Raw genomic sequence first — 14,441 nt, forward strand, 5'->3', positions numbered from 1 at the left:
GTCTGCTTATATGCTCCCCTTATCTGACTTGGTGTACAGGGAAAATACTGTAAGTGTCATGTATTGTCATGTTGTGTCCTGTTCCTGTTCTTTCTCTTCACCCTGTCTCCCTCTGCTGGTCGTATTAGGTTACCTTTTCTTCCCCTCTTTCCCCCAGCTGTTCCTTGTCTTCTCTAACTACCTCGTTCACCCCTTTTCCCACCTGTTCCCTTTTTCCCTCTGATTAGGTCTCTATATCTCTCTCTGTTTCTGCTTCTGTCTTTGTCGGATTCTCGTTTGTGTTTCTCATGCCTGAACCAGACTATCGTCGTGTTTGCTGCAACCTTGTCCTGTCCTGTCGGAATCTGCCTGTTCATCTAACCTTGTCCTGTCCTGTCGGAATCTGCCTGTCCATCTGAGCCTACGTGTGTTTCGTCATTAAAGAAACTCTGTTTTGTTAATTCGCTTTTGGGTCCTCATTCACGCACCTGACAGTAAGAGTGGCCCTTGTTCTGCATTCTGTCGCTGTACATTTCAAAAGTGCTGAACCTACACTGTAGTTATATTGCCTACGTCCGTCGTCGCTCGCTCATTAATGTCTTAATCGAAATGACAGAATGCCTCTTATCCGCTCATTGTTCCCTTATGCCATGGTTTGTACATCTCAATTGTCAGTAGAAACCACATTTGTTTAGGCAAGTCAGTCAGCTATGTTTTTTTTTAAGGCAGTAAACGAGGCTGAATGAACTGTTTCGCTGCCAGACAAGGCTCCGCTGATAGCCAGGTGTAGCGGTGGTAAGGATTCACTCCGTGGTGCTGGAAGGAAAGGCCTGCTGTTGGGACAGCTTTAACAGTTTGTGGGCACCGCTTGTCGCTTATAAAGTGCAATTCATGTATTGTTTAGAGTTGTATTGTTTAGTGTTGTGTTGTGTAGTGTCTTTGCTGGCATGCATCAAAAAAATGTACATGCTAAAATCACCACTGTAACAGACATCTCAACATCAACTGTTCAGAGGAGACTGTGTGAACCAGGCCTTCATGATAGAATTGCTGCAAAGAAACCACTACTAAAGGACACCAATAAGAAGAAGAGCCTTGTTTGGGCCAAGAAACACAAGCAATGGACATTAGACCGATGGAAATCTGTCCTTTGGTCTGATGAGTCCAAATTTGAGATGTTTGGCTTCAATTGCCCTGTCTTTGTGAGACACAGAGTAGGTGAACGGAGGATCTCCTCATGTGTGGTTCCCACCGTGAAGCATGGAGGAGGAGTGATGGTGTGGGGGTGCTTTTATGGTGACACTGTCTGTGATTAATTTAGAATTCAAGTCACACTTAACCAGCAAGGCTACCACAGCATTCTGCAGCCATACGCCATCCCATCTGGTTTGGGCTTAGTGGGACTATCATTTGTTTTTCAACAGGACAATCACCCTAAACACACTTCCAGGCAGAGTAAGGGCTGGGCTATTTGACCAAGAAGGAGATTGATGATGATGCATCAGATGACCTGGCCTCCACAATCACCTGACCTCAACCCAATTGAGATGGTTTAGGATGAGTTGGACCACAGAGTGAAGGAAAAGCAGCCAACAAGTGCTCAGCATATGTGGGAACTCCTTCAAGGCTGTTGGAAAAGCATTCCTAATGAAGCTGGTTGAGAGAATGCCCAGAGTTTGCAAAGCTGTCATCAAGGCAAAAGGATGCTACTTTGAAGAATCTAAAATATATTTGTTTAACGCTTTTTTGATTACAACATGATTCCATATGTGTTATTTCGTAGTTTGATGTCTTCACTAGTATTCTACAATGTAGAAAATAGTAAAAATAAAGAGAAACCCTTGGATGAGTAGGTGTGTCCAAACTTCTGACGAGTACTGTGTATATTTCCCTACTTTTGATTTCTGTCAACCAAGACATTCTGCAACCTCCTTGTTCCTTGTCCGCTCAATGAAGGTAGGAGAGGTGTTAAAAGGCATTATATGTGAAATCAATAATTGGATATTTACCATCGGTTCTCTTTCTCTTCATTGCTGATGGAGACAGGAGGCAAGGCAACAATGTGCCCTCTTTTGTTGTGTTGAATACCTCATTGATCCTCTCTGCTGCTTGCAAATCAAGGACTGCTGTGTTTGTTAGTGTGGCATTGTGAAAAAGTATACGTGTCTATTCCAGATTATGGACAAACCATCTTTGTCCTTGTCCTTAGGAGAGATGGTACAGTTGCTGGTCTATTTCTTATTGTGGTGTACAGACAGTATATCAATAGTAAATTAAAAAAACACAGGACACAACTTAAAAACAGAACAAGACTCACCTCTAGGCCTGTTGTCTGTCTCAATCCCAATATGTATTTATATACTGAATATATACCATACGTCGGTGAAACACACTAATTGGCTACCAGTCTGTTGTTGGTAAATACAGTTGAAGTCAGAAGTTTCCATACACCTCGGTTGGAGTCATTAAAACTTGTTTTTCAACCACTCAAACAAATTTCTTGTTAACAAGCTATAGTTTTGGCAAGTCGGTTAGGACATCTACTTTGTGTATGACACAAATTTTTCCAACAATTGTTTACAGACAGATTATTTCACTTATAATTCACTGTATCACAATTCCAGTGGGTCAGAAGTTTACATACACTAAGTTGACTGTGCCTTTAAACAGCTTGGAAAATTCCAGAAAATGATGTCATGGCTTTAGAAGCTTCTGATAGGCTAATGACATAATTTGAGTCAATTGGAGATATACCTGTGTATGTATTTCAAGGCCCACCTTCAAACTCAGTGCCTCTTTGCTTGACATCATGGGAAAATCAAAAGAAATCAGCCATGACCTCAGAAATTTTTTTGTAGACCTCCAAAAGTCTGGTTCATCCTTTTCCAAGCAATTTCCAAACACCTGAAGGTACCACACTCATCTGTACAAACAATAGTATGCGAGTATAAACACCATGGGACCACGCAGCCGCAGATATATTGAAGCAACACCTCAAGACATCAGTCAGGAAGTTAAAGCTTGGTCGCAAATGGGTCTTCCAAATTGACAATGACCCCAAGCATACTTCCGAATTTGTGGCAAAATGGCTGAAGTACAACAAAGTCAAGGTATTGGAGTGGCCATCACAAAGCCCTGACCTCAATCCTATAGAACATTTGTGGGCAGAACTGAAAAAACGTGTGTGAGCAAGGAGGCCTACAAACCTGACTCAGTTACAAAATTCACCCAACTTATTGTGGGAAGCTTGTAGAAGGCTACACGAAACATTTGACCCAAGTTAAACAATTTAAAGGCAATGCTACCAAATACTAATTCAGTTTATGTAAACTTCTGACCCACTGGGAATGTGATGAAAGAAATAAAAGCTGAAATAAATCATTCTCTCTACTATTATTCTGACATTTCACCTTCTTAAAATAAAGTGGTGATCCCAACTGACCTAAGACAGGGAATTTTTACTGGAATTAAATGTCAGGAATTGTGAAAAACTGAGTTTTAATGTATTTGGCTGAGGTGTATGTAAACTTCCGACTTCAACTGTATATATTATTGTCTATGGGATCAAATATTTCTCTTTACCTTCTTAGTAAATATGATCTAATACATTTACCAACGCAAGCATTTGATAACATTCATTTGTTTACTAGGGCAAGATAAAATGAAGGAAAGTATTTCCCTGTGCTTCAAAGCAAGCCATCCTTGAGCGGGCGATGTTCAGTTAATGGTCGATTAGGCTTTCAGGAAGCCACTGCTTCACCAACCAACAGAGGACGATATGGCAAACATCTGTCAGCGTGCAAACTGACTCTTCCTCAAGAGTCAAGACACACAGCTCAGCTGCTGTGGCTTGCATGGGAGTCACACGACAGACCCCTCTGTCTGTAAGGCACATACACACAGGGGAGATTCCCCTTGTGATAATCTGTGAATAGCATTATAAACTGTGATGGAACACACCTTAACCTTGGGGTTTGAATGGTTTGCCTGGCACGTACCCTGAAAGTGAGAGGCTCAGTCTGCATTCCTGACTGTGCTCCTGGGAGAGGAAGGAACACCTGCACTCAGCTCAGGGCAGGTCTCTAGTGTGAAACAGGGTTCAAAGAGAAGTCACAGAGATGGGCAAAAAAGCGCTCTTTCACTCTCTCACACACACACACTGGGGGAATAACTAACACTTAAGCTGGGTAGATTCGAAGAAATAGGAGAAAGGTCACGCTTCATGAGATTTGTACACAACACAGAGCTTCTCAATGCTCCTTTTGTGCGTGATTTCTTAGAACCGGCAGCCGTAGATAAGTGTTTAGGTGTATTGTGTATCTATGGCTATGAGGATGATACACACCATCTTAACCTGACGTCATCCCCTTGGGTCTGGGGCCCATCCTTTATAACCACTCTACATCCACCTATCCTATCCCCTCCGTCCACCTGTTACCATGGCAACTGGGGGAGAGCTTCTTCTTTAAAGTGTGTGTTATTAAGGAAAAAGTTTCCCCCCATGTTGCGTGATCACTCCGCACACCACTACACAGCATGCCCTGTTCCCTGCCACTACACGCCGCTACACAGCATGCCCTGTTCCCTGCCACTGCACGCTGCTACACAGCATGCCCTGTTCCCTGCCACTGCACGGCACTACACAGCATGCCCTGTTCCCTGCCACTGCACACCACTACACAGCATGCCCTGTTCCCTGCCACTGCACACCACTACACAGCATTCCCTGTTCCCTGCCACTGCACACCACTACACAGCATTCCCTGTTCCCTGCCACTGCACACCGCTCCACAGCATGCCCTGTTCCCTGCCACTGCACACCGCTCCACAGCATGCCCTGTTCCTTGCCACTGCACACCGCTCCACAGCATTCCCTGTTCCCTGCCACTGCACACTGCTCCACAGCATGCCCTGTTCCCTGCCACTGCACACCGCTCCACAGCATGCCCTGTTCCCTGCCACTGCACACCACTACACAGCATGCCCTGTTCCCTGCCACTGCACACCACTACACAGCATTCCCTGTTCCCTGCCACTGCACACCACTACACAGCATTCCCTGTTCCCTGCCACTGCACACCACTACACAGCATGCCCTGTTCCCTGCCACTGCACACCGCTACACAGCATGCCCTGTTCCCTGCCACTGCACACCACTACACAGCATGCCCTGTTCCCTGCCACTGCACACCACTACACGGCATGTCATATTCACTGCCTCTCTCTGATCTCTCTCAACATGCAGTAGCTGCCTGCCAGGGGAAAGAACACACATATGAAGAGATAAAAAAATGAATTCTTGGCGTATTCAAACACGCCCACATCACTGCTCTTTGAATCACTCAATAGTTACAGACATCTCTGGTATGTGGATTTGCATAGGGTTGATTACATGGATTAAGCCTAGTAAGCAAGTTATTTTTAGTCCAAAAATAAACCAAATCTGTGTTCGGGAAACTAGACCCGAGGAGTAGTTTCAAGCGAGCCAGGATTCTGACAAACATGTTGATAGCTGCTGCACGATTGTACTTTTCCATGAATCAATTGTTTAACAACTTTAACTTCTGCGCCACGCACATCTTTTGGGAGGAGAGCTTAGCATGCAGCGGCTGTTCAAGACAAGTTTAAAGAAACAGACTATTCACAAGAATTAAATCTCTAGGGCCCTGGGAGTTTAATTGGGTCGTGGAAAAGCAGTTTCACACACAGAACGCAGGCAGATTTATTGTTCTTGGACACAAAACAAGTCAAGTGTATGAGAGGCCTGATCTGGTGTCAGCGTGTGTTCTCTGTCTATCCCACGTACAGTACTGAGCATCACATGACCTCCATGCAGACATTCCATCCATCCCTTTCTCCTCTTTGGTGAGTGTCAATGCATGTCTTTTCCAGGGTCCTCTGAGGACATAGAGTAGGCCTCTATATTCTACACTACTTGCATGCAGTAGAGAGATGTTGGTTCTAGTTCTGGTCCTGTAATCATAAAGCGTCTCAGAGAAGGAGTGCTGATCTAGGATCAGTTTCTTTATTTTAGATCACAATTCATCAGATTACATGGACAGTGGGGCCTGATCTTAGATCAGCATTCCTACTCTGTCCCCCTGTCCATATACACTTATTATTTTAGATCTAAAAAAGGCTAAACTGATCCTTCACCAGTTTTTATATTTGTGGTTGTGGTCACTCCTCGTCAGGGTCGGACAGCTCATAGCCCAGGCGGCTGGCGGATGGGAAGTGTGCCCAGAAGGTTCTGGACAGGTCTTCAATCTTCTCATAACCAGCGTACTCGCGCAGAGCCTCCACCCAGCCGAAGAAGTCAGAGGAGGTCAGAGCCCAGTTGGGCATGCTGCGCTTCTCACGCCCCAAATCTGCTGCTGGGAACCAATGAGAGCACAAGAAGAGAAGAGGACGTCAAAAGGGAACCAATCAGAGGCTGAGTGAATGATACTGCACTTCACTAAGACTGGTCACATGACACAACTTGACATGGATTGATAGCCGTTTACTACATACATTATTTTCAGTATAATACACAATCAACACACAATCTGTATTCATTGATTATACATGTGTGTGACAGTGATAGAACCACTGTACGGAACCTTTGCTGAAGGGCAGTCTGCCTCACCAATGGGAAAATCTACTCTGCCAATTTTCCCACTTCCCAGCCTTCCTCCCTGCTACACCAACCATAGCAGCCTCGTTCATTTCTCTGTGTTCACCTCTCTGTCACCCCTTCACTACAACCTGAGCTTAAGCCGCATTCCTTTAACCAAAGTCAATATAATACCTTGTAAAAAAACGTCTCGTCTTCGAATTGAAACCAAATCCCCCGTTGAGCATCTCAGGCTTATGGTTGATTAAAGACCAGTCAGGGGCGAGTGGCGCCGGACATCCCCTAAGCCCAGAGACAGGCCTCTCACTGTGGGGTGGTGGGAGAGAGGGCCTGGTCCACGTTGGGAAAGCAGGCTGGGACAACAACACTCCACAGCTCCCAACTCAAACATAACACAACGGTGTGAGTGACTGTAGGAATATGATAAGGAACAACACCATGTAGTGTGGAGGCACCAAGGAAGTCTTCTCTCACATCTGTCCCTCTGACCTCTCTCACAGCTGTCCCTCTGACCTCTCTCACGTCTCTCCCTCTGACCTCTCTCACGTCTCTCCCTCTGACCTCTCTCACGTCTGTCCCTCTGACCTCCCTCACGTCTGTCCCTCTGACCTCTCTCACGTCTGTCCCTCTGACCTCTCTCACGTCTGTCCCTCTGACCTCCCTCACGTCTGTCCCTCTGACCTCCCTCACATCTGTCCCTCTGACCTCCCTCACATCTGTCCCTCTGACCTCTCTCACATCTGTCCCTCTGACCTCTCTCACATCTGTCCCTCTGACCTCTCTCCTGGTCTCTTGCTGTGTGTGTACATACACTGAATGCACAAGACATTAAGAACACCTTCCTAATATTGAGTTGCGCACCCCCACCCCATTCCTTTGCCCTCAGAACAGCCTCAATTCATCAAGGCAATGACTCTAGAAGGTGTTCCACAGGGATGCTTGGCCCATGTTGCCTCCAATGCTTCCCACAGTTGTGTCAAGTTGGCTGGATGTCCTTTGAGCGGTGAACCATTCTTAATACACACGGGAAACTGATGAGTGTGAAAAACAGCAGCGTGGCAGTTCTTGACCAACTGAAACCTGTGCACCTGGCACCTACTACCATACCCCGTTCAAAGCCACTTAAATATTTTGTCTGGCGCATTCACCCTCTGAATGGCACACATACACAATACATCCATGTCTCAATGGTCTCAAGGCTTAAAAATCCTTCTTTAACTTGTCTCATCCCCTTCATCTACACTGATTGAAGTGGATTTAACAAGTAACATCGATAAGGGATCATAGCTTTCACCTGGAATCAGCTGGTCAGTCTGTCATGGAAAGAGCAGGTGTTCCTAATGTTTTGTCCACTCAGTGTATGTCTTCAAGCTATAGTTGCACAACTCAAAATATTGAATCAACATCTCTAGGGCTGGTTTGATTGAATCCAACCCCATCTTGGTAACCCCTGGCTACCCAGTCTCCCACACTCACCTTTGCCTTCTTCTCCTGCTGTTTCCTCAGCCCCTGAGTTCGAGGGAGAAAAGACAGGAATTATTCAGACCGAAGGCACCATATGGGTCTTCATGGTGACTCACACAGCCCTGTTGATGGGTGACTTGATACAAAACAGAGATAGTGAATAAGTCTAACTGAGGAGTGCTTTTTTTTTATTAATCTCTGTCTATCAACTCTCTCTCCCTCCTTGTCTCTATCTCTGACATTGCCCAACATGCTGGGCAGGCAGCAGCAGATTAGCAGACGGGGGTGTTGCGGACAGAGAGAGGGAGACAGAGGCAGTGGGGTGTAAGACAGGGGATGAAGAGGATATGGAGCGGCTGACTGCTAAGTGCCATGTGCTGCGCCTGGCCCTGGACTGCTCTGACATTCAGACATTCACAGCCTTTATTAAATCTCCTCAGAGGATAGGAAGGTCGCGGCAGATCAAAGAAGAAGGTAAAGCCCAGTGGAGAGAAACAGACCTGGGTTCAAACACTATTTGAATACATTTCAACATGGTTTATCTGGGCTTAATTGAGCTTGCCTGGCACAGTAGAACCAATAGAATAGTCTGAAAAATACAAACCCTGCCCATCTGGCACTCCAGGCAGACCGAAGCAAACGCTAAACGTGTTAGAAAAATCTTGAATAGTATTTGGACCCAGGTCTGGGAAGATACATAGGGGAGGGGAAAGATAAACGCTCAGCTTGGTCAACAGAGACTAGAGAGAGCTAAGCAAGGTAGGCACACAGTGTAATACTTCTACCGTCTCAATGAAAACAAAAGAGGGAGAAAGCAAAAGAAGGGAATGAACTGCGACTGGTCTATTCTGACCCACAACCAGACGCTTTTCATCAAAACAACGTCATTTCCACTCAATCAAATATCTTGGAGGGATGTTGTGACAAAAGATCTATGTCTCTGAATAGCCAATACTGCACATGCATTGTGTTGGCAAGCAGGAAGAAGCGCTGCTCAATTAAATATACAGTATTGTGGTGTGCTGTTGAAGAAATGGTACCAACTGTCCTCATACCAATATAAAGAACACACGTATATCATGGGAGGGCATCCGTTTCATTTGAAAGAAAAACCTTCAAAACTTTCTCCTCACATTCCACAGTAAAATCCAAGTTGACAGACAAAATGTGCGGCTATAAACAATGTAAAGAGACATGTTGAGGACTAAACTTCACAGCGGATGCAGTGAGACAGAACCCAGTAAAAACACTATAATCAATACCGTTCTTTTATCTGCTGCTGTTGACTGTACCGGCTGTTGAAATGTCAGAGTAGTTTGTCAGAAGGTTACATTCCTAGTGAACTAATGGACAAGATTCCCTCCAGGGAAACAAATTGACTGACTGTCCGGCTGCATCTCCGAGGTAATTAGTTCCAGTTGACGGTTTCCGAGAGATGCTCCAGACTGCGGTAAGAGACAACAGCGGGCCAATAACAGTCTCCTTCAGATGTAACATTCAACATCTCAATCGTGGAGGATTCCTCTCTCCATCTCCTCTTATCCATCTACAGCACACGGAGCCGAGAACCCAGGAGAGAGCTAGTGAACTTTTCTCCGTTCTTTCACACCAGGCCCACAGAGATATTGGAGAGATGAATTGAAGAGAGGAGGCCACCACCACTTCAGACTTGAGTTTTATCCAAGTACACATCACAATCCAATACTACCCTTATGCGCAAAATAGGTTAAAATGACACTGAAGAGATTTTGGATTGGGTGCCTTCCATTATCACTGAAAATGAAAATGGCACAGGCTCGGAGGCTCTCCGCTCTGTAGAGGGCTAACAGGCTGACTTACCTATTAGAGAGAGGAGACCCAGCAGGACGACCCAGAGCAGCATTGAGACACAAAGACGAGGCATGGTTTTGCACTGTGGTAGGCCGCACAAAGACAGAAACACAACCACAAACTGTGAGAAATTGTCACAGCTTTTACCGCCGCATGGTTTTGCTTGTTCTGTAACATCTTAAGGTTTCTCTCGGGGAGAGGAGTTGTGTCAGAGGACAAAGAAGGTTTGAATCAAGTAAGAAGACTAAGAGCTACATATAACATTTGAAGGTACATTTCAGATTTTGTAGCAGGTGCAATGTTGGCACCCCCCCCCAGTAAACAGATAAAAAACACCCAAAACAAAATCAATAAACAATCTTCATTTACACTGATACAGGTACCTGGTGCTGGATCCGGGCTCTTGGTCCTCTTGCTCTGGGCGAGTGTGTGTGTGTGTGTAGCGTGTGTATGTCCAGATATACCCAGAACCTGGATGGGAGGACAGATACAGTTAACAGAGCTGTCCAGGATATGTTGGTCCTTCACACTTCAGATCCACATGCCATACCTTACATCCGAACCCACCGCCCTCTCTTTCCTACCCAGTCTCCACTTCTCACACCTGAGGCAGACATGTCAACAGACTGAAAGGCTTCCTTTGTGGACGAAGGGGAGAGGGGGGAGAGGGGGAGCAGGGGAATGTCAACACTCTCTTACCCCTCACCAACTAGGTCCGATGCAGACAAATTGTACCCGTCTAGATAACTTGCCATTGCTTATGCTCCCGAGCATGGCAATATTATGGCTGTGAAAATGTGTCCATTCATTTAATGAAACAATCATCCTTTCATGTACAGCAAAATGTTCGATCAATACCTGCACATCTTGATCTTGAAAGTGACAAAAGTTCATGACCTACATTGTTTTTGTAACCCCCATATTAAAATGTATGCAATTTGTGACGTTGGATAAAAGTGTCTGCTAAATGGCTAGATACATTATAATATTCTAAAAGACAAACTATACAAACCCTACATGGTCTTTCACATATTGTATCTGGGAGCCAAGGATTGTGTTCTCTCTTGGTTCCCCTTTATGTAGGTCTCCACTGCCTCAACCACAGACGACCACAACGGGGGCCTCAAATACAGTCCACATTTACCTCCGTTTGTCCCTGAGGAGCTGTACAGGAGCATTACGCCTCGGCAACACCTGTACTGGATCTGGCTAGCTAAACTCAGCAAAAAAAGAAACCTCCCTTTTTCAGGACCCTGTCTTTCAAAGATAATTCGAAAAAATCCAAATAACTTCAGAGATCTTCATTGTAAAGGGTGGAACGGTCGTTAAGACCTTAACAGCTTACAGACGGTAGGCAATTAAGGTCAGAGTTATGAAAACTTAGGACACTAAAGAGGCCTTTCTACTGACTCTGAAACACACCAAAAGAAAGATGCCCAGAGTCCCTGCTCATCTGCGTGAACGTGCCTTAGTCATGCTGCAAGGAGGCATGAGGACTGCAGATGTAGCCAGGGCAATAAACTGCAATGTCCGTTCTGTGAGATGCCTAAGACAGCGCTGCAGGGAGACAGAATGGACAGCCCGTTGTCCTCGCAGTGGCAGACCACGTGTAACAACACATGCACAGGATCGGTACATCCGAACATCACACCTGCAGGACAGGTACAGGATGGCAACAACAACTGCCCGATTTACACTGGGAACGCACAATCCCTCCATCAGTGCTCAGACTGTCCGCAATAGGCTGAGAGAGGCTGGAATGAGGGCTTGTAGGCCTGTTGTAAGGCAGGTCCTCACCAGACATCACCGGCAACAAAGTCGCCTATGGGCACAAACCCACTGTCGCTAGACCAGACAGGACTGGCAAAAAGTGCTCTTCACTGACGAGTCGCGGTTTTGTCTCACCAGGTGTGATGGTCGGATTCGCGTTTATCGTTGAAGGAATGAGCATTACACCGAGGCCTACACTCTGGAGCAGGATCGATTTGGAGATGGAGGGTCCGTCATGGTCTGGGGCGGTGTGTAACAGCATCATCGGACTGAGCTTGTTGTCATTGCAGGCAATCTCAACGCCGTGCGTTACAGGGAAGACATCCTCCTCCCTCAGGGAACCACAGTTCCCTTCCTGCAGGCTCATCCTGACACGACCCTCCAGCATGACAATGCCACCAGCCATACTGCTCGTTCTGTGCGTGATTTCCTGCAAGACAGGAATGCCAGTGTTCTGCTATGGCCAGTGAAGAGCCCGGATCTCATTCCCATTGAGCACGTCTGGTACCTGTTTCCTCCCAGAAATATCCGGGAACTTACAGGTGCCTTGATGGAATAGTGGGGTAACATCTCACAGCAAGAACTGGCAAATCTGGTGCAGTACATGACTCAATGCAGATGGCGGCCACACCAGATACTGACTGTTGCTTTTGATTTTGCCCCCCCCCCCCCCCCCCCCCCCCTTTGTTCAGGGACACATTATTCCATTTCTGTTAGTCACATGTCTGTGGAACTTGTTCAGTTTATGTCTCAGTTGTTGAATCTTGATATATTCATACAAATATTTACACATGTTAAGTTTGCTGAAAATAAATGCAGTTGACAGTGAGAGGACATTTTTTTTTTTGCTGAGTTTATATCTACACTCATTTATCTCTCGGAAAGAAACAACATGGCTACCATGGGTTAGTTTGTATGGTATCAGAAGCAGTGTCTGCTTCCCAAATGACATCCTACTACCTAAATAATCCACCACTTTTGACCAGGGCCCATAGGGTGCCATTTGAGACAAACAATACACCAATACAACCCCCCCCCCCCCCCCCCCCAGATCTCATGCCGTATCAGGATTAAGGAGACACATTCCAAACGATCTGGCAAGACGTAAAGGAAGCACTTTTGTGGTTACCGAAAGCTCTTGCATCAGGATGGGCCTTCAGGTCCTGAAATGATGAAATCCTACCTGCAGTAACATTGCCATCTGTTGGTGGAAGAGGGTAAATACAGAAACGCTATTTGAATGTTCAATCTTGTTCAATTAGAATACAATCTTTTAAAAAGGTGAAAGGGAATAAAATGACACACGGTAGACAAATGCAACCAGAAAACTTATTTTGGAAAACCTTTTAATTGAACAAAAGTATTTCATTCCTCAGTCACCACACCGTCTTGGAGTACAGTACCTTTTAGCTGTATCTAAATTCATATAATATTCACCTTATTCTTCTTTTTAAATATACATACAGAGCTGAAAACAAGATTTAAATAACAGTGCTCAGTAACATTAAGACAGTTTTTCTTTTTTAAAAGCAGGAAACAAAATGTTGAACAGACTTTCACTGGCAAACAGACAACCCACAAAACGTTTTCTTATCGCTCTTGAATCTCCGTCCTCGGTCAGCGACGTTTTCACCCGGACGCTGAGGAGAGATTCGAAGAGAACGTTCGGGGGGAACATTTGAGCAGTAGGAGGGTGTGGCTGGTACACATCCACGGACATTCCACAATACACCTACAGAGGGCGTCCTTTCCTCATCTGGTTAATGCAGTGCCAGTTGTGGTGCCTTTCTTTCTGGTACAACAGTCTTTATGGAAACGTAATACTACTTTCTGCAAACGACGGGTCGCTCGATAACGACAGACAAAGCAACAACACCTACTGGAGACAAGCAAAAAGAGAAGAGCTGTTTCTCTACTCCCGTTTGTCCCGCCCCCCCCCCCAAAAAAAAATCCAAAAGGTCTCCAGTGATAATGTGATGTCAATGTCAACACATTAAATATTCACGTTCATGGTGTATGTAGCTGTTGTGAAGGAACCATTGACTGTAAATCCCCATCCGTGCTCACTCCTAAAACCTAGGAGGCTCCGGCAGGGCTTTACTAGGAGGTGGAGTTGTCAGCCAAGGCCGAGAGCAGATGCTTACAGACGATGCCTTAGTGAAGGCGTTCTCTGGACACTTCTGGACAGGACTCCATGTCACTATTCTGACAGGAATCTGAGCTACGGTGGCCAACATGTTCCATTTGAGTCTCTCTCTGTGCTAACTGTTGTATTGAAGGGGCATGGGCAGAGCAGTGGATTTTGCTGTGCTCAGATCAGTCAGTGGCAAGTCCAGTAATAAGGCTTGTTGTTAGGCCAGGCCGAGCACCGGGGCCCGGATTGTGTGTGTGTGTGTGTGTGTGTGTGTGTGTGTGTGTGTGTGTGTGTGTGTGTGTGTGTGTGGTCACAGCAGCGGTTTGACCAGGTAGAGTTTGTCTCCATGTTCGCTGGTGAAGATCGGGGCTTTTTTGTAATGCTCCACCAGTTCGTCCATGCTGCTGAAGCGTCTCTGGCCGATACAGTAGACCCCATCCGCCAGCGCAACCTTGAAGTGCTTGTTCTTTCCCATCGCCTTGAGGGACACGGAGAAATCACTGGGCTGGGAGAGAGAGAGAGAGCGAGAGATAAGAAATGGATGATTATTGCCACGGAGTTTCATTCTTAAGCCACTAGAGGGGGATATAAATCTACTGTAAAGTCCACCCATCCCACTGAATTAATGCAGTTTCCCTCAAGAAAGCT

At 45.8% G+C, this 14,441-nt stretch overlaps 2 protein-coding genes and 1 long non-coding RNA gene across 10 annotated transcripts in view; all 3 read right to left on the minus strand.

Annotated features, from left to right (window-relative positions):
• Positions 1-14,441, minus strand: part of LOC149982327 (uncharacterized) — a 139,437-nt gene that overhangs the window by 66,951 nt on the left and 58,045 nt on the right. The window lies entirely within an intron of this gene.
• otos2 (otospiralin 2) lies at positions 5,630-10,948 on the minus strand. 6 transcript variants are annotated; one of them, XM_090240344.1, is made up of 5 exons: positions 10,273-10,946; positions 9,899-9,971; positions 8,072-8,104; positions 6,770-6,977; positions 5,630-6,353 (listed from the first exon to the last, which is right to left on the minus strand). In XM_090240344.1, exons 2-5 carry the CDS (start codon positions 9,960-9,962, stop codon positions 6,335-6,337), a joined length of 324 nt encoding a protein of 107 aa, XP_090096470.1. In that variant the 5' UTR covers positions 9,963-9,971; positions 10,273-10,946; the 3' UTR covers positions 5,630-6,334. The 6 variants fall into 6 exon arrangements, with proteins under 6 accessions (XP_090096470.1, XP_021464417.1, XP_021464420.1 ...); XM_090240345.1 differs by having other exon boundaries at positions 5,976-6,353; positions 10,259-10,340; XM_021608742.3 differs by lacking the exon at positions 6,770-6,977 and having other exon boundaries at positions 10,273-10,948.
• LOC110527469 (cytoplasmic protein NCK2) overlaps positions 12,992-14,441 on the minus strand; it is a 67,227-nt gene continuing 65,777 nt past the window's right edge. For all 3 annotated transcript variants that reach the window (XM_021608749.3, XM_021608747.3, XM_021608750.3), the window contains one exon: positions 12,992-14,298. In XM_021608749.3, the coding sequence (XP_021464424.2) occupies positions 14,104-14,298 (195 nt within the window). In that variant the 3' untranslated portion in view covers positions 12,992-14,103. The remainder of the gene's footprint in view (positions 14,299-14,441) is intronic.

Source organism: Oncorhynchus mykiss, chromosome 7 (genome assembly GCF_057628025.1).
Source record: "Oncorhynchus mykiss isolate SJ-2025 chromosome 7, ASM5762802v1, whole genome shotgun sequence".
Classification (NCBI taxonomy): domain Eukaryota; kingdom Metazoa; phylum Chordata; class Actinopteri; order Salmoniformes; family Salmonidae; genus Oncorhynchus; species Oncorhynchus mykiss.

Bases quoted from the DNA above. Each gene is read 5' to 3' on its own strand.
- otos2 (XM_090240344.1), bottom strand. From the start codon at position 9,962: ATGCCTCGTCTTTGTGTCTCAATGCTGCTCTGGGTCGTCCTGCTGGGT. The intron at 8,105-9,898 runs GTAAGTCAGCCT...CCTCGAACTCAG, and splicing joins GGGTCTCCTCTCTCTAATAG to GGGCTGAGGAAACAGCAGGA. The intron at 6,978-8,071 runs GTGAGTGTGGGA...GTTATGTTTGAG, and splicing joins AGCAGGAGAAGAAGGCAAAG to TTGGGAGCTGTGGAGTGTTG.